Genomic DNA, 20,449 nt, shown 5'->3' with positions numbered 1-20,449 from the left:
CACACAGAGCCAGAAGGATGTCCCCTAATGTGACCAAAGCCTGTACACACAGCTGAGTAGAAGCCCTTGAAGAGCAGAAAGCATGATAATGGGTTAAACTGCAGCTTCACACTTAAAACTCTCATGTAACCTAACCTCTTCCCTTGAAAGACCTGGAGTAGCTGCTGCTGCACAGAGTTGGAGGTGGGGGCTGTAATGTCACACCACACTGCACGGAGTGAATGAAAAGACTTCTGCCCCAGTCTTCTTCAATAATGGAACAATTCCTCACCTACCCTTCGCCACTCAGGAGGGCCACTGTCAGAGAGAGAGAGTGTGTACCTGTCTTCATATTAGTTCTTTCACCATGTAACCTCTTCTTAAGTATACTAAATAACAACTTCATTTCCCAGCAAGAACTCCCAGCCAACTGTTGCTGGTGAACGTTAGTTCTAGCAGCACTCACACAGAGGTCCCACACTGACAGCACAAGTGTGTGAGGCAGTGCCCGCCTGCAGAAGGCAGCCATCCCAGGACGATCAGTTACAAACAGAGGAAGTGGCTACATCCCTGGATGGGTTCAAACCACCACCCAGCTCAGTGCACTGCCTGTTGCACCAGAGATGATTTGTTGAGGTAGTTCTAATCCAAACACTGTCACTCCATTTAACTGGCTCTTTAACAGGGTGAGAAATGTTCTCTTGGCAGCAGGTGAGCTTCTGGGAACCCCTCCAAAAGCGGAAGTGCAGAAGCACTTCTATGCAGAGAGCGACGATGTAGAGGACAGAGGATCAACACGCTGCTTTCCCACAATTTAATCACCTCCTCCTATATGGCAATATTAAAAAGCTGGCAAAACACCACTGTCAGAGCTAGATTGTTAGTTTGCAATAGGGCCTGGTGTTTACTGAGACAGGTAGAGGGGGTTAATAGCTTGTTGTGAAAGGGAGAATGGGCCAAGCCATGTCATAAAACTGGATATAGTGGAAAGAACCCAGGACAGGAAAATGCTGACCCCAGCAAAAGAGCTGGAAGCAGAAGAGTGAAAGTGGGTAGCAGAAGCCTGTGAAAAAAAGGAGGAGGGGAAATGGCAGCCCAAGAAAAACAGAAGAAAAAGGCAGTATGAGCTTAAAAAAATGGAATTACAAGGACAGAGCCCTCAGCCCCTGTGTACTCCTCAGAGGGACTGCGCAGCTGGGACAAACTGTGCCCGAGTTAGAGGGAGAGGGAGAGGGATTGTAGACCTCACCTAAGGTGCCTATCTTATCCCATTCTTTCTAAAGGGAGCCTAGGCTTGTGGACCTCAGTGCTGAACCTGTGATTTCCTAGGCACCTGAAAGTTAGGCACCGTGATGCTCAGCATTGCAATGCCTAAATCCCTTTGTGGGTCCCACCCACAGTGAGTATAGACAAATGTTAAACTGCCTTGTCTCTTTTCACTGTCCAAGATAGATGAAATGCACAGCATCACAGAAAAGAAATTACTTTAATTTTTCACTTTAATACTGACCTGAATCTGACACCATTCCATTATTAAAACAGTATTCTAATGGTATTTTTAAAGGTGGTGGTTTTGGAATATTACAAACTAATTTAAAAACATTACACAACTTCCAATTAGTTTAAAAAATGATTAAGTTGTATTGTGATGAAATAAAGGTAGACCTGCAACTAATTATCAGGCTGGTATTCTTCCAGGTTTAATCCTGCAGTCATTGTGCACACAAAATTCTTAATGGGAAGTGCATGCAAGTAGGGGCAGGAAGGTCAGGCAACCAGGAGCATAATGATCAAGAAAAGTTTGTCAGAACATTGCTGATAGGCACACATGGAGCTTACATGTCCATAACCTTAACAGGGTTTGACTGTTAGGATTATACTTGTTGGTAAAGCATGATTAGGAGCTATAACCCAATTCTGGTTGTGAAATGAACTTTTTAAAGAAGAGTTTGATTCTGGTAAGAAACAAGACAAAAGTTGTTGTAAATGTATTTCTGTTCTCTAGTGTGTATGATGGTTCCACCCAGAGGGGAGTCATGGAGTTATACTGCCCCCTGCAGTTCTAACTGTAGCTCTAGTATTTTCTTTTTCATGTTCACATTGAAAAAATTGGTACATGCACATCACTACGTATATGCAAGGTTAAGGTTGAGATTTTAATCACTAGTCAAAGACTTCAGAATGTAAGGTTCCCACAGCAACATAACAGAGCATGTGGACACTCAGCATTATATAGAACTTTAAATGTACAAAGCACAGATCCCATTGACATTAATTGCAGCTGTGGATGCTCAACACTCCCGCAAATTGTGTACTACAGGAAATGAGGGCAGCCTTGTCTCCTGTTTCTCTCACTTTCCACAAGTGGGTCCTGTGGGAGGGTGATCCCCACCCATGCCTCACTTCTGGCCCTCCAGAATTCCCCCTTGGTACCCTGCCCAACGACTCTCCCTGTGTGTCCCCAACATGCCACCTCAGCTGACTGCATAACATTTAGCTGGTCTGCCTCTGAACTGCACCCAACAACATCTGTATGCGCTCGTGCTTCACACCATCCACTTTCTTGCCTTTGTGTCCCACCCTGACATAAAATGGCAGGACCTGTTGTCACCTAAGGAGGGTGAGGAACCCTGGTGGGCCCTCCAGGAATGTTAGCTGGCAGCACCTTCATGGAACCTTGAGCACAGGTGTGTGTACCTGCTGTGGTTCGTGAACTCACCGGACACCTGTCCCTTTTGCAGGAAGAGGGAGATCTCGGTATGGTGTATCAGGTTGCAGCATCTCTTGCTGAGGTTCTGGCTTCACTTTTCCCTGCATTGTCTGATTTCTACAGACCCCATCCGTGGCCCCACAAAGTCATGGGACCTCCTCATCAACTTCCTCCTGACACTGGCCATGGTGGCCATCTACCGTACCAGGAGGAGGAAGCAGGATGGGGGTGGGTACTTTGCAACTGTGGGGCCTGTTTCCATTCCCTTACCCTATCACATCTCCTGGCAGAGTTCCTCTGGGCAGTGCCCACTGACTCCCTAAAAGCCTGAGGGACAGTGGGCTCTGTCTGGGGTTCTCTTGTTGGTGTCCCCTTCTGGTTTCTTGATTTTTAAACTTTGACCTCCCTGGTGTTCCTGTTTTCTCCTTTGTTGTCCTCCATAATCAATTGGCGCCTGGACTTAGTGGTTCTTCTCCCTTAGTTGAAGGGAAGGACCTTTAGTTTTGGGTAGGCCCAGACTTGCCTGTACCAGTACTTTACATAGTATTTAACCCTGATTCATTCCCAGAGCAGAGTCCAGTCTGTGCACTGAATGAGGCAATGGTCTTGTGGAAAAATTATATGTGATCATGTAATTAAATACTGTCATACTGCACACAAACTGGTAACCTTAACTCTGGCATTTCCTAACTTTTGAGTGCTTGACTTTGCAACATTTTAAATATATTTTTAATATAATTTTCTAAATTAAAAAAACAAAATAAAAATCAAATTTTGTCTTGTGGAACCATATTGAGCCCGTGTTTTCAGAAGGGTTGGAACCTTTAGATTCACTGCACAGACCCCTGCCAGTTGAACTAAAGGAATAATTGATAGTAACAGTAGGTTGTCATCCTCCACATAGACCAGCATTACAAGAGGGAGAGACACAGACTCTGTCTGTGGGTTTCACAGATATTTGCTGACAGCAGAGGAATGATGAGACGCAGGAATCTTCAGTTCCATTCCAGGCTCTGTAGCGTAGCGGGGAACAGACACTTCCGCTCTATTCCCTCCAATCTGTCCCTGTCCTATCACTTCCATACCCCTGGCTCCTCATGCCAGTCCCATCTTGCCTACCCAATTCGTTTCCACTCCTCAGACTTCTTTTCATAGTCCCAGCATCCTAGTCCAGCCCGTCACTCTCCCCTTCACAAAGGATCCTTTTCCAAATCTCCCCCATCTCCATGAAAAACTGTGGCTCTTTCCCCTTTTGCATTCAAAGCAGTTAACTTCCTCTTCCATGGTGGCTGTGTCATCAGGGAAGGCACTGACAGCACAAGCGAGAGCCCACAGCTACAAATGCAGGGAAAGTCCTGCTCAGCACAAATGGAAGCTTTAGGGAATTTAGCTGCCAAGCTCCCACATCACCCCAAGAATGTGCAAACTGCAATTTTTCAAACGCATAGCACTTGGCCAAATTTAGGTAAATTTTCACAGGCATGGCAAAAGCCCTACTCTATGGCCTGGAGGTGCTAGACCATCTCAAAGAAAAGGTTTCCACAATTTAATATGGGCAAATTGGACTAATCTCTAAACTTGTTCTTGGAAACAGAACAGTTTTGTCTGACATTTTCCAAAGATATTCAGCCTGAGGCTGACACCTGCCTTGGAAAATTTCACTCTGAAGAGTTGAAGTTTGGCAAAGTTTAAGCAACTGAACACAGGATCTTATAATGGGAAGTATCAGGCAGCCTTAAGAGGAAGTAGTATCAGCCCTGCCTATAATAGCTTTTGAGTACAGAATCACACAGTAAGCAAGAAGACAATCTCCTGCCAGTAATACAACATAAAAGAAACTCCACTTTAATCTTATGATTCACAACCCATTTTGTTGGAGCCCTCTCCACCCCTACCTTCCAAAGGCTGCGTAGATGGGTGACACACATATGTGAACTAGCTCCACTCTTATTTTCTCTCACTTGTTAATTTAATATTTTGGGAGGAAAGATTTGAGGGCTTTAATTTCTTTTGTCTTCTTCCTCCCCTACTTCCTGGCTGATCATCTCGGCATTCCCCAAAAACGAAACATGTTACCCATGTATGGGAGCTGACATAAGTTCTGTAGCAAAAAAGGGGAGCTTGAAATTGTAGCCTCAAACACTATACAAGGCAGCTGCTCCTATATCTATCTGCTGCCTCAGAATCTGGCAGAGGCTTCCTTGGAAGCACCAAGCTAGCACTTTGCATGCAACTATGGAAACATGGTAGCAGGGCAAGGCCCATGAAGGATCCCGTAACTTTTGACAGCCCTAATGCTCAGGCAGATTGTGGTGGCCCCCCACAGCACAATTATATGGTAACTATTGAAATGGATGCATGCAGTTAACACAGGTGAGTTAGGAAACCATAAACTGAATTTCCCTATTAAAGCCTCAACTAAAACTTTAGGGCATTTGATTTTTTAAAAAAATATAATTTGATGTTAATCTAATGTTTGGACTTGAGTCAACAACTCAATTCTTCCTATAGAATTGCACATTTAAAGATCTATTTAACAGGTAGGCACCAATGAAAAGGTCTTTTAGATATTAGCTTACACCTTTTGAGATTTAACACACAAATAACTTACAGTGGAATAGTAACTTGCCAGCCATTTCTCATTTAAGGTCTTCTGAGCAATTTTATTGTACCATTCCCAATATGCTATGCAGTACTGGAACACTTTTGAAACAAGTATATCTTGAAATGACAGCTACAATATTTCTGGAAAACAATACTGGAGCTGTTGGCATGATTGATAATTTATTTTCGAAACAACCCAGAATCCACACCTCTCAATGTTTACACTATAAATAGCCATTACTGAAGCATAGTGTAGATTATTCTTCAGTATGTCACTTTCCATAGTAGAAAGCTCCTCTGTGCAGTTGAAGCACATGGAAGTTGAAGTTCAGTTTTACTTCATTTATTAGAAATGGGTGACATACTTAATTATTAGGAAAGTAGGTTTTGAACTTTGTGATTTAAATTTCTCAAGTGAAAGAATTTAATCTTGCCTTCTTAAACTGCAGTAAAACACTGCCGTTGGGTCTCCACGGAGTTTTATCATGTTAGTCTTTAGTTTCTCCTGTGAGGTGGTGTTTCATCATGTGTCAGCATTCAAGGGTATGTCTACAAGGTATAAAAACCCATGGCTGGCCAGTCAGCTGACAGGCTCAGGCTGAAAAACTGCTATGTAGACATTTGGGCCCAGGCTGGAGCTTGAGCTTTGGGACCCTGTGAGGCTGAAGGGTCCCAGAGCTGACTCCAGCCTGAGCTCAACCATCTACACAACAACTTTTAGCCCCAAAGCCCAAGTCAGCTGACCCGGGTCAACCACGGCCATGCTGTGGGTCTTTTATCCCTGTGTAGCTGTACCCCAAGTGGCAACAATAGGGAGTAGCACTAATCACTGTTAAAGTTGATCACAAATTTTCATTTTAAAATGAAATACTGTTAAGTAAAAGCAGCTAAAACTACTAGTTTAGAGAACAATAAAAATTAAATGCTCACATAAGGGAAATGGAAGCTTTAAAACAGACCAGCTACAAAGACCCCTAATTCTGCAAAGCACTGAAGCATACAAGTAGTTTTATTGAGCAAAGCACTTTAACATACGTAATTTTCAGCACAAGTAGTCCCAGTTACTAAAGTTAAGCACAGATTTAAGTGATTTGCTGAAACTGAGCCAAAATAAAGATAAGAACAAATGATGTAGTCCAATTTTAGAGGAAAATGAAAGGACTGGACTTTCTACATTTCTAAAATGCAGCTATGACTAATACAAAATTCTGCAACAAACTGAAAATTAGGGAGGATGGACAGTGTAAAATCAAATTTATTATGTGAACAAAGAATACTGCATTATTCATGTGCATATTTAATTCCATACAAGACTCCATTTTTAAAGTTTATGTAAATTGACACAGAATTTCCAGTCTGCTGCACTGAAGAGCTAGAGAATCCAGACCACTGGACATTCAATGGTAAGAGATTCTGCCTACAGGCAACAGGAGGAGTCTGCTGCAGGGACAATAGATGAAGGGCCATAAATAATTTGAACAATAGAACATCTGAGCTATCTTTCTTGACACATGTCAATATAAAAGGATGTGAATATTTGCTAGGAAACACGTAAGAACAGACAATGATGCCTCAAACAACTCTTGAAGCCACAACTGCTAAATGGTACTTTATTGTCTTCAACAACTAGCAGTTACAGTATCTAAAACAAAAAGAAAAGTTGTCAAGAAATAAATAGCTGAAGATGAACTGTTGAGATCCCACTGATTTTTCTTAGTGCAGTGGCTCTATTACATTTTATTCCTTGTTTTTCAGCCTTCATTCTTCAGATTCTCCTGGCCTACGAATATCATCAATCTTTAGAATCATTCTAACCATCTGAGTAGCCAGAGCAATCTGTTGCTTTTTACCAATTAAGGTTTCTATGACATGTTGTTTCTTCATATCTGTCAAAAGAGGGGAAATAATTAGACATCCCCCCAAAAGTCAAAACCCACCAAATTAGACACATTAAAAGAGCCCGCAGAGTGCAAATCACATTTCAGATTTAAAATTCTACTACCGTACAATCACGCCCTTCTACCAAAACTCAGAATTTTATTCTACATGCATATTATTCCCTTTCAGCTGTTTAGAGATCACAGTAAGGTATAGTGAAGAAAAACATGCCGGTACGAGCAGCTGACTTATTTCTCTGACACTGTACACTTTGTTTGGCCAGTCAAGTGCTCATGCTACAGCTGAGACATTTCTTGAAAAAAGAAGACTTCAGGTTTACATCTCAGTCTCAAAAATTGCTTTGAGCTGAAAGTTCCCAACTTGGAGCACAGGTTTTTTTTTTTAAACTTTTCTATATTCACTAGGGCAACGCATTACATTAATCATGATAATAAGGCACAGCAGGAAAACAATGAAGGGAACATGATACTTACAAAAGCAAAGACAGTTCCAAGTCAAATCCTCATCTGAACTCATTCTACTTATGCCCAAACGTTTTGCTCATGTGGTATAAAATTAAGGTTTTTATTCCAAATTCTTCAAATATGAAGAAGTACTAAGTGATTAATTCATGTTTCAAGAGCTTGAATTCAGAAATTCATGTTGTAATAGACAATGGTTGGTAGATAAGCGTTTTTCAAAATAAAGTCAATCACCCAGAAAATCCAAATAATCAATCCCAGTTAGGAGCTCATTTAGAAAATCTGTCAATAGGTACCCAAATTTGGAGAACGTAAACATACATTTGGACACTCACCTGTTTGTTGCAGCCTTGATTTTTTACATGTTGTGGGTGACCACACATACAAGTGAGTTTAACAAACATTACAAATAATTATTTGGGGTTAAATTAAAACAAAACAAAAATGCTCAGCAGAGCAATAAAGAACTTATGGTCTCCTGAAGGCATCTGATTCAAAACATTTTTACTTTTTATTGTTTACATGTCATAAAATACTCTTAAATTTCTTGGATTAAAGTAAGTAATTTACTATGTGATCCCCTACAATGTATTTTGATTAGTGCTTTCAACCTTGAGGATCAAAAGGTGACTGCTGATATTTTTAAAAATCTCATCAAGCTACACATTTATTTACAAAGTGAGTAACTTTTAGACCTTTCACAGTGATCTTAAATAAGAGGATCCAGATTCTCTTTTCTAACATTCCGCCCCCTGAATATTCCCATCTCTTTCCCCTCTAGCATGATTTTTAACTTCATAGAAAAGAATAAATGCAGCTTCCATGTGCCAGTGATAGACTACCATAAGGCACACCGACAACAGTCCTTTATGTAGAAGCTTAAGTACTTTCATCACAAGGAAGTCAACCAGGCATAAAGAAAATTACACAGTATATTTTGTATGGATAAACGTGCAAATACCATATTATGAAAAACTTCCCACTGTGCCTTAAACTCACTTGTTCAAGTTACTACTTTCTTCTCTGAAAAACGTCTTAAGTAGGAAAACAGCATGGGTGAAACAATGTTGTAGTGAAGATGCAGTCACATAGGTAGTGGCAACGGAGGCGTGGTGGAGCTAGGATGGTACATATGTACCAGTTTCAGGCGGCTTTGTACTCCGAATAGCTCGATTGTGTCTCCATGCAGCTGCCTAAGCTACACTGCTATTTATGCTACTGCTAGCTCTCATCAAGCTGCCACAAGCACATGTACACGAGCAGGGGAATCCCGTCCCTAGCTCGTAGCACAGACCTAGCCTTGGTATTAGTATAAAATAGGATTGATTTTTTTTTCACAACACCATTTAAAAAAAAAGTTGTAAACTATAATACTGTTCTGAAAAAAAATCACTACTCTTATAATGTTCTGTACCAAAACAATTCTGGGATCCAGTGTTCAGATTATAAAAACTCTTAACTCTGTTCTAGTAACCTGAACTGGACATTTGATGGGATAAATAACACTATTTTCTTAGAGAGAGGACAATAATTTCTACACAAGTGTTTTAAGAGAAAAGAATGAAGAAAAAGTTAGAACCATAGTTTACTATTAGATACAACAGGTGTTTTAACCCATTACAAAAATTACCAGAAAATTGAGGAGCCACATTAGTCCAATAAGTAGCCACAAACAAGAACTTCATTATATACAGTAACCCAAAAAAGTTAAATTCTTCATAGGACATTTTCCGAAGCCTTTGTAGTACTCACGGTAAGTCTATTACAGCTTTTTACATTTGTTGAGAAATGCCTTCCATTTAGCTCCTCTCCACAATATTCACAACGTATTAAGGATTTCTTACCATTTGTTCCTTTGCGCAAACAATCGATCCCAAGAGCAGGATTGTTTTCTTTCACTTGTCTAGCTCGTACTTCAGTCATAGTCTGTATGGGATTCATTCCACTGTTTTCAGAAAGCGCCATGGGAATGACTTCTAGGGCATCAGCAAAAGCCCTCATAGCATACTGTTCCAAAGAGGGGCACTAGGAGAGTACAGGCTTATATTAGACTGTTGGCAAAACCAAGTTACCACATTGAAACAGTGAAAGAATTTATCCATATACTATAGATGCAAGTGTTCCTTAAAAACATGGCCCATCCTACCCAACAGGATGTTTATATGTGGTGCCAACATACTTATATGCATAATACATCCTACATCAGTCTTAAGAACAAATGGCTTGTTTACATGGCAAGCCATTTCACTGTGTGACTCTACAATGCATCAGCTGGCCGCTCAGTAACTCATCACATGGACCCTGCTACAGTGCAGTAAAAGTCCTGGCATGAATGGTGGGAGCGACTGCAATCTTATTATCATATTGAAATGAGGGTCTAGGGGTAGGGGATGGAGTCATGTGCCACTGAATGCCCCATCTACAACCATAGTCTCCATTCCAGGAGCTGCACATTTTGACCTGGCTAAGGTTACAACATTTTAAAACCAAACCCTAACATCTGTACTTGAATTCAGACATGACTTTGATAAATTTAAGTTGTCCTATTTCATCTGTCAAAAGACAATATAAGTATTGCAAAAGGAACATCACTGATAACAGTACATCAGTCTGGAAAGACAGCTAGCAACCCAATAGAAAATTTCACGCTATCATTTAATCAGTAACCACAAAGTAGTTTACTAAAGCACAACAGCTTTTTTTTTTTTTTAAAGCACAACAGCTTTTCTTCTTCTGCTTTGCTTTTTTATGGTGAAGCAGCAGCAGCAACTATGTGTAAAACTACATGACACTGTGCATAAGTGAAAGCATGAAATTCCTTAACATACACTTGTTTTGCAGTTACAGATACTAAAGGCTGATGTTTTCCTTGAGCAGGAGAATGATAAAAAAGGTTTTTTTTTGTTTTTTGTTACCTTATCTGCTGTTTCACTAACTGCCAAAGCACAAGAGATCTCAGCAGCACCTCCTCCATACACAATGCGGTTATCACGAACCAGGTTCCGGATTACACACAACGCATCATGAAGAGATCGTTTTGCTTCTTCGATAATCTTGAATTTTAGAATATAACAAGTTATGTTACAGTATGTAAAGTTAGGAGAGTCCCGAAAATCTTACTTCGTCAAGGTTTCCTAATACAGAATCAGAAACTCCACACAGCCAAGTAATATCTGAATAGAAATCTATTGTTGTAATGACCTAGATTTTTTTAATTCACTGTTTTCATGAAACTTTACATTTTGAAATAATCAGCTTTTCAATACTTAGAAATTACACATGCACATTTTAAAAGATTTTCAACCCTTCACTTGGATGACCAAATCGCTTTTCAAGCCTGGGGTATTTCCAAGAGAAAAACAAGGGTTTTTACACTAAAATATTTATGGTTCATACTTCAGAAAGTCCATTTAATATCTTGATGCGTTTTATTTTTTTTTAAAAAGCTAATCAAACCTCAAAAGCAGTTTTTTTTTAAAAAAAGATTACAAATCTATTTTAACTCTATTTGTACCCTCTCAGTTTTCCCCTCTTTCTTATGCTTTTGGCTCCAAATAGGACTTAAGTACCAGCAGGATAAGCGCAACACACTAGACACCAATCGATTTAATGCAAAGTTCTGAAATTTGGTTTCTGTGTACAGGAGACACCATTCTTATTTAAAGGTCAAGCCAAGACTTACAGATGAAGATTAGATATCTACTGCTATGTGAAAATGAATAAGTGCCTGATCCTCCAAATTATTCAATATAATTTTATTCGCACGAGCAGTCCATTAAAAGTAAAAGGCACTAGGCACAAGAGTAAAGTTACTCATAGTGCATGATAACAAAGGATCATCAGTTTTACTCAACACCAAACAACGTGAATCTAGTGGTACTTTGCACAGCGAGTTGCCACTCTTAACAAGCAATCACTGTTGACTGTCCCAGTCAAGTGGACTACTGACTTGTTCACTCCGTCTAGCCACACTTCAGATAAGACAGTACAACACTGAGGCTTCTTTTGGATGCACCTGCTGATTTTGCAAGCTGATAGGAATTAGCAGAAGACATGTTCAAACTCTCATTTACATATTGAGCATCTCACCATCTTATTTCCTCCTCTAATGAAGATGGTAACAGCTCTGGAATTCTGACATTGCTCAATAACAAGCATTTTATCCTTTGTTGTTCCAAATGAGATCTCCCTGACAATGCCAGCAAAGCCTAGTTTCTCAGACGTGAGTTCGCAGAAACGAGGAACGATGCGCCCTCCGGTTGCAATGGCAATCAACTACAAGTAAAAAAACAAAGTCATTTTGAAAAGAATTTTTTCTCAAGGGGTTTTTTTAATTGTGGGACGTAAGTGGAAGAAGGCCAGCTTATGGACTAGACTCTGAAATGGATGCTTCCCCTCCTTCAGAGTATTTCAGGGAATGAGTTGCTTCTGCAGAGCAAGGAATGAAATTTTAAACATGGAGTCTTAGGTCACCTATTACCCATCACACTTTTTAAGCTCAATTTTAACTCCCATCCATCAGTTATTATTTGTACTGGGGTAGTGTCTAGAGGATTAAATTGTGGATCATGGCCCCATTGACAGTGGGCCCTTCTCACAAGTGCTATTTTACAATCAGTCATTTAGACTCATGTATATTAGTTGTGCTGCTCTCCTCCTGAAAGCCAGAGCTTCTGAAGTGATCATGTGTTAAATCCTTTGTCAGCCAGTCAAGGCAGATGCAAAATGAATTCGGAGAGAAGTTTACTTACTTCTATTTCAGGTCCACCAACCCAACGAACAGCAGGCAGCTCATTCTGAAGCAATAAGTGATTTGCCTCGTCATCAAAACCCCACTGGCAAATAGCTAGGTTTGCACCAGTGTCTTTAATCTGAAAGCAATTCCAATATATGTTGCTAAGTTAAAAGCAATACAATGGATTTAATTTGAACTCACAAGTACCAAAATACAGTGGATACAAAGGATGACCCGTAAAGACACTAACCATGGAACTGAATTTCAAACTGCTGTCTGTTAATTAATTAATTACAGCTATTTTGTTGTTGTTAGTTTGTAATTCAGTTGTAATTTTTTAAAAGTATATGTATGCAAGCAGGTCTGCTTCTTATGAGACTACTAGTCAAATCATACATGAAAAGCAAAATATTTCACTCTTGTATACACTGGGGAAAAGTCATCAGGGATAAATACGTTTATAAACTCTAACCTGTTTCACCATCTCTTCAAATTTCTCCTTTTCATATTTCTGCAGTGCCTTGTAATCTTCCACGGATGTTACATCAAGCTTGTGCTTGGTTTTAGGCTTAGGTGGCTCAAATGGACAAGTGAGAATTGCAATTTTAGCATCTTTAACTTCCTACATGTTAAAATAAAGATTAAGATTAATTATTTTGACCTCAATAATATCTGCACTCTCTCCCCTCCCCCACCCCATACTAATAAAGCTATTTTTTCTACAAGCTAGGAAAGAGAAACTTCTATTTTAGAGTACATGAGAGGTGTTCAGATACAGCAGTTAGAGGAGCAAAGAAAAGTTCCTTGATGGTTTAAATAACTACCAAAAAAGACTGACTCACTTTAGGCATCTGTGGATGGCTGAAATCTTTATCCACAATCACTCCTTTAACCAACTGGGTATCTTCCAGTCTCCCTCCCACTTTGCCTTGTACTTTGATTAGCTCAAAATCAACATCTTTGCGTTCCATATCAGCCACTGTCAGTACAGCATTTACAGCAATTTCTGCCATTTGTCTGTTGCAACGATTAATTCTAAATTTAAGCAAAATGTAATGAAGTTAGTTACGATTGTTCAAAACGTCCCCCCTCCCCAAGAGAACAATTGTCCTAATAGAGAACAAACGTTATTTGAGCTTTGAATGTTTGTTCATTGTAGGAAGATGAGAGAAGAGAAGAGGAGAAAAAGGTAGTTAAACTACAAAACAGGAGATAAAGAATTGAATTTGTCTGCCTGTGAAGTGGAGATGGACACCTCTTCTTGAATATCTTACCAAGAGGCAGATTTGGGGCTCTCACACTTAACTGATTACAAGTGAGTTATAACCAATAAGGGACCTATAGGGTGCATGCCAAACAACACGCAAGGTACATCTGGGAAAGGACCTCTTTTAATGTGATTACATATACTTGATATATTGGAGCATGGTATAGACAACTGGTGCTGGACCATATGTAGATTTTTGGCTGCACAGAACAAGTTAAACTCTAGATTAAATTCTTTAAGATTAAAGCAAAATGGTTTGATATATCCACTTTAATATGCCCCAAAGACGGGGAAGGGGAGAGTTGTCTCCAGCTCCGACACTAACTTGAACAATATACTGAGAGACCTGAAATGTTCGTTAATGTAAGACAAGCAGCAAATGTCACAGATTTAACTGCCCTACATTAAGAACAAACAAAATAGTGTTGATCAGATTTACAGTTAAGTCAAGCATCACTAGTAGCTTTTCGTTTGTTCCAATAGCGACAGGAAGGAACAACAGGATTACTTTTGTTTAAAAAAAACAACCAACAACAAGGAGTCCTTGTGGCACCTTAGAGACTAACAAATTTATTTGGGCATAAGCTTTCGTGGGCCAAAACCCACTTCATCAGATGCACGAAGTGAAAAATACAGGAGGAGATATAAATACATGAAAGGATGGGGGTTGCTTTACTAAGTGTGAGGTCAGTCTAACGAGATGAATCAATTAACAGCAGGATACCAAGGAAGGAAAAATAACTTTTGTTTTAAAGCGTCTGGCAGCCCAGCACAAAAAGATAACTCACACCTGAGAAGGGAACTGAGAACAGTCAATGGTCAATTGATTTGTTGAATACTTGTTTATGCATCATGCTGGGTTACCCTATACTGTGTTTCTTAACTAGTGGGTCATGAACATCAATCGAGGGGTCACGAACATTTATTAACAGTCTAAAGCAAAGGACATACACCTCTACCTCGAAATAACATGACCCGATATAACACGAATTCGGATATAACGCGGTAAAGCAGTGCTCCGGGCGGGCGGGGCTGCGCACTCCGGTGGATCAAAGCAAGTTCGATATAACGCGGTTTCACCTATAACGCGGTAAGATTTTTTGGCTCCCGAGGACAGCATTATATCGAGGTAGAGGTGTATCTCTCTCCTCTCTCCATTACCTTTCAAGGTTAAATATTCTTTGTCGGCCTCTCAACATACACACAAATTATATAGGCTTATCATCATCATCACTGATATAAATTAAATGAAAGGAGGTAGTGAAAACCTTTGACTTCAAAGAAGGGGCGGCAAACCTGAAAAGACTGTGAGACTCTCACCTAAAATGCATGCACCACTTTGGGCTGATCCGCATTTGTCAGCAGAAAACCATATTATGCCATCAAATCACTAACCCGGCAAATTAAAGAGCCACATTTCATTAATTAACCCATGATGAGTATCAAATTAACTATCTAAATACCATTTTACTATAGCCAAAAAAATAATCTGCTCTGTCACTACTCTTAATAGAAGTAAAGGTAGCAGATAAGGTTATAATAATATTAGCTATTTGTCACATGTGAAATCCACCTAGTGTCATCTTTTCTTTAAGCAAACTATCATCTTTTAAAAGTGAGGAGAAACAACCACACAGAAATATATAAAGGGAAGTTAGGAAGCATGGAAGTGGAAAAAAAAGGAATTAGACAGATAGCATAGAGGAATTTCTATTGCAGCTGCTTGTCACATCTCATCAAACGTGTAAAGAGAATGGCTTACTAATGCCTCCTTCTAAACTTGCCGCATCAGGGAGTTACAGTAGAGAAATTAACTGGTAATAAAAATAAAAAGTATCAGGGGGTAGCCATGTTAGTCTGTATCCACAAAAACAACGAAGGAGTCCGGTGGCACCTTAAAGACTAACAGATTTATTTGGGCATAAGCTTTCGTGGGTAAAAAGCTTATGCCCAAATAAAAATAAAAAGTGACGTTTAACTTTAAGGAAAAATTTCATTGAGGAATGTAACGAATTTTATATTCCAGCTAAAAATGCCAAACAACTGTCAATGATTTTTCCCAAAAATGCTTTCAAGTATGAAACTTCATTAGTTAGGTTTTCCCAGTATAAACTTACACTTTAGAACCCAGAGTTGTCTTTGCAGTCTGGATGAGAGGTTCACTGTTCTGTGGATCAACTGGAAAACTGTCACTGATTTTGTCTAGATTCTCAATGGCAATGCGTGCAGCCTGCTCATAACCATCTGCTATTCTCATAGGGTGAATACCGCGATCTAACAACTGCTCAGCCTGTTCCAATAATGCACCAGCCAGAACTACAAAACAAAAAAAACAAGAATTTACTTTCCTCCATCAATTTACTAAGTTATTTTAATCTTGCAATACGTTGTTAGAGCACAGAAAGTGTGTGTAACAGACTTGCCCTTGCAGGCTTACACTATGCCAGACACAAGTTTCTAAAATTCATCAACAGCTGTTGACCAATCTTAGTGAGGAAACTACCCAATTATTGCTTTTTCTTAAGGAGTGAAGATGGAATTGGAAGAAAACTATTTAAGATATGTGGAAAAATAAATACATGGATGCATTTAATACAAGGGATGAAGTGTCAATACTGCCTGCAAATTTAGCCTACCCTTTTAAAAACAAAAACAAACAGCCCCCTTCCCCCATCCTTCTGATAGAGAGCCCGCAATACAGGAGCTGCAAGAGAATTAAAATGCTAGCTACTCTACTAGGTTTGTTTGAGATGCTAATTGTTTATGTAGGGCCAACTCTTTAAATAACCTGATTTCAAAGGTGACAGGTTTGAAATGTCTCTTACCAACAACTCCTGTAGTTCCATCCCCAATCTCATCATCCTGCGATTTAGACAACTCTACCATAAGTTTAGCTATTTGATGATCCACATCCATCATACTCAGAATGGTGGCCCCATCATTCGTGACAGTCACCTCACCATCCTTGTCCACCATCATTTTATCAAGACCTAAAACAAGTGTTCAAAAAGTATACAAGTTATAAATAATCAAAGAAACCTTACCAAAAAAAAAAAAAAAAAAGTGTTTAAACTTAAATTCTCATACTTACCATTGGGCCCCAGTGATGTTCTCAGTGTATTTGCCACAGCCTTTGCTGCCATTATATGAGACTATGAAACAAAAATGCAAACATAAATTCAATCATTTTGACACATCCTTAAAAATACAATACTTTGTTAGTAACGCTATGCGAATAAATAGTGAAAAAGAAAGTCCTTTGATTCTAGTTGTTTGCAGGTACACTTATGTGTCAGAGAAAATTAGGTGTCAGTATTTTCAGGGCCATCGCTTAGCCAGTAGCAATTCCTATCTCCAATGTTTTCCATCGGTGCAAATATGAATAAAACTTGCACTGGCAATGAAAAAGGAATAGTAGCCCCCCCCCCTTTTTTTTTTTAAATACAGCATTAAGTGGAGGTGAGATACAAAACAACTGCTGCAGATGATTTTGCTCTATTTCAAGCAGAAGTTAAACTATGTGAAAATTTATATTATAATTATACCCAGATCAGGTAAATTGTGTGTGTTGATATATAACTGTTATATAAATGTGTGTTGATATATAAATGTGTTAGTCTCTAAGGTGCCACAAGTACTCCTGTTCTTTTTGATATATAACTGATATACCCAAACTTTTCCTTTTGCCCTCCCGCTAGCAGATGCATTAAAGGCATCTGACTAGTGGGCTGGACCTTTGCCTGTGAACTCTAACTCTCTCATACAAAAGTGATGATCTGGGAAGGACTTTCGCCAGATAAAGGATTGTTAACATTCAATCATTCTTTAAAAATCCGTTGGCCTTTCAATAGACCATTGCATTGCTAGTATAGTCAAACTGCTCAGATTATCCACTAGGATACAACAAGAGCATCCCACCTCTGCAGGCGCAAAACACCAAAAATCCTGGATTTTTAAAATTATACTTTTCGTCTCCTTCAGTGATGCAACAGGTGAATGATTGAAATGTATCACATTTATTATCTGTGTTACCAAAGCGCTTAGGAGCCCTAATAATGGACCAGGACCCCATTGTGCTATATACTGTACAAACATGGAACAAAAAAATATGGTCCCTCCCAATCATTTATAACCTAAGGACTGGTCTACACTGAAAACTTCACCCGAGAGACGCAATTATGCCGACCTACCCCTTAGTGTAGACAGTAATAGGTCGATGGAAGAATTCCTCCGTTAACCTAGCTACCACTTCTCAAGGAAGTAGATTAATTACAGTGATGGGACAACCCTTCTCGACACTGTACACTGTGTCTGGGCTGAAGAGCAACAGAGGTGCCGCTGTAGCATGGCAGCTGTGCTGCTGTAGCATTTTAAGCGTAGATGTACACTAAGTACGAGACAAGAGCCAACAGATGGATATAGGCAGACAGACAATGGAGTACAAGTAAACAAGGAGACGATACATGGTCTCGGCACACCCGCTGCCCAGTATTTCGTAGGCAACATGATAAAACAAAATGTTAGGTCTTGTCTATATAGCCTTGAAGTTTGGACTATCGGGCATATGAGTCGCATGCCCCGAAGTGTTGTACTGTAACTGCACTATGTAAACCCTAATTCATGTTTCCAGGACTACGCTGATGGGAACTGGGTACTTTTTAGTTTACGCTAGCAGGGTTTACACTAGGTAGTTAAATGCAACGCTATAGTGCACTGCAATTCACACCCCCATAATCCACATCCATGTAGACAGGCCCTTAGGAAGAAGGATCAGCAGGATAATGAGGTAGCTTTGAGAACGTTTATGAGGAGTGCTTCCCAAATATGAGAGGCAGCATGAGAGAAAGGACAAAGGTACTTCGAAAAATGTAACAAGTGGGCAATGGAGACTGACATCATGGGCTGTTTGGAGTTGAACATGAACAGCTCAATAGCCTATGACAGATAATAGGTAGCATGACCATGAAACACCTTGAAAATTAAGACAAGTAGCTTATGTTTGAAGTGACTGAGAAGGGGGAACCAGTGGAGGGAAGCAAAGAGAGGACTGACATGGTCAAAGAAACAGGTTAGAAAAATGATTTTTGCAACAGCATTCTGAATGGATATGAACAGAGCACAACTGCATCTGTCAAATCAGAGAAAAGAATGTTGCAGTAATCTAGATGCAAGATGACAAGAGCCTGGACAAGAATTTTAGTTGTGTGGATGGAGTAGATAGGCCATATCTTAGCCATGTTAGCCACAAAGAACTGGCAAGATTCACACACCACCTGGATATGAAGACCAATACAGAGATCCAAGTCAAAGACAATGCCCAGTTTCAGGGCGTGACAGGCAGGATGGTGGTGTTGTCCACAGTGATTGAGAAAGGAAGTAGCAGGGAGAGCAGATAAGGAGCTTTGTTTTAGCCATATTCACCTGGAGCTGACAGCTAGATGTCCATGAAATGTCAAAGAGAGAGGCCAAGATTTTAGGTTGGACAGAAAGAGACAGGTTTGCTGCAGGGCATGAGTTGTCAACATACATGTAGTCATTTTATTTGTATGTGTGTATGAAATGGATTACCCAGAGATAAGGTGTAAAGGGAAAAGAGAAAGGTACAGTGCCCTGTGGAACCCTCCCCCCCAAAGCTGAAAGGGGAAGGGGGGTGAAGAGCATCCTCCAAAGGACATGCTGAAGGAGCAGTTAGAGAGGTAGGAGAAAAACCAAGAGAAGGAAGCCAAGGGAGAACAACGTTTCAAGAGGAGGAGTGTGGTTAACTGTATCAAAAGCAGCTGGCAGGTCAAAGAGAATGAGGATAACATCCAGGTTGTGAGCTTTGAGATCATTAGAGACTTTGAGTGGTTTCAGTTGAGTGCAAGGCAGAGAAACGCGGACTGGAGGAAACGGGCTGTAAACAATGTGCTCAATGCGGTTGGTTATAGGATGGGTCCAGAACCGGGGCGGGGGTTAAGCCAGGAGAGACTAACGCACGTTTGCACTGGGGAGAAGAGCCTGGTTCAGTGTGTGCGAGATTCAAGGGGAAGCCGCAGCTTAACGTTAGTTTAGTGACTGAGCGACCACAGGGCCCGGCCCTGGCGTTTAACAAGGCGCCCGGCGGATCCAGCCGCCCCGCTCCATCCGCACGAGGCGGCAGCTCTGGGCGGCCTAGTGCGCGTCATCAAAGCCTTCGCTCGGGCCGCGGCCGGGCGGCCCGATGGGGGCGGGGCTACGAGCTCCGCGCACCGGTCACGGCTTTTCCCGGCCCGGCCCGGCGCCCGGGGGGGGGAGGGGAGAGAGACACACAAAGGTCCAGCGGCTCCAGACCCTACAGGGGGAAGGGGATTAGCGACCAACCACGGGGGGCTCTGATCCCGGAGTGGGGGAGGGGGAAAGCACATGGATCCAGGGCTAGCAACCGGCGGTTCCCCGGTGGCGCATGCGCAAATACCTTGAGCGCCTCCAGCCCCATGAGGCGGCTCTTGCGATCCTGGTCCTTGAGGATCAGGAAGGGCCGCCCGTACTCATCGAACGCGAGAGTCCCCATCGCCGACATGGTCCTGCCGCACCAGAGCCGCTCTGACACTAACCGACGGAGCACGAGCCGCGGCTGCTGCCCACCACGCCCAGCGCAACGTAACGGGCGGGAGATTCTGCGCCGCGCATGCGCAGTGGGTTACTACCGGAAGGATTTCTTAGCTGGGACCAATGTGGCGCCCCCACTGAGCCCTTCTGGAAGCGTCTGACGGAAAGAAGGGCGCAAGTCAGAGTGGGAGAGACCACTAAGCGGAACTCCGACACACATCATATTC

General features: G+C 41.0%; 1 protein-coding gene across 1 annotated transcript; it reads right to left on the bottom strand.

The window, feature by feature from the left end:
* Positions 1–6,530: 6,530 nt before the first annotated feature.
* CCT5 (chaperonin containing TCP1 subunit 5) lies at positions 6,531–20,295 on the bottom strand. The gene is made up of 11 exons (XM_024199457.3): positions 20,089–20,295; positions 16,747–16,807; positions 16,481–16,645; positions 15,773–15,971; positions 13,231–13,423; positions 12,861–13,010; positions 12,405–12,524; positions 11,743–11,928; positions 10,569–10,706; positions 9,498–9,678; positions 6,531–7,179 (listed from the first exon to the last, which is right to left on the bottom strand). Exons 1-11 carry the CDS (start codon positions 20,191–20,193, stop codon positions 7,052–7,054), a joined length of 1,626 nt encoding a protein of 541 aa, XP_024055225.1. The 5' UTR covers positions 20,194–20,295; the 3' UTR covers positions 6,531–7,051.
* Between the last annotated feature and the right edge of the window lie 154 nt (positions 20,296–20,449).

This window comes from Terrapene carolina, unplaced genomic scaffold, assembly GCF_002925995.2.
Source record: "Terrapene carolina triunguis isolate 2854851 unplaced genomic scaffold, T_m_triunguis-2.0 Scaffold580, whole genome shotgun sequence".
NCBI classification, from domain to species: Eukaryota; Metazoa; Chordata; order Testudines; family Emydidae; genus Terrapene; species Terrapene triunguis.
The sequence above is the reverse complement of the archived record's forward strand: the minus strand, read 5'-3'. Positions and strand labels throughout refer to the sequence as shown.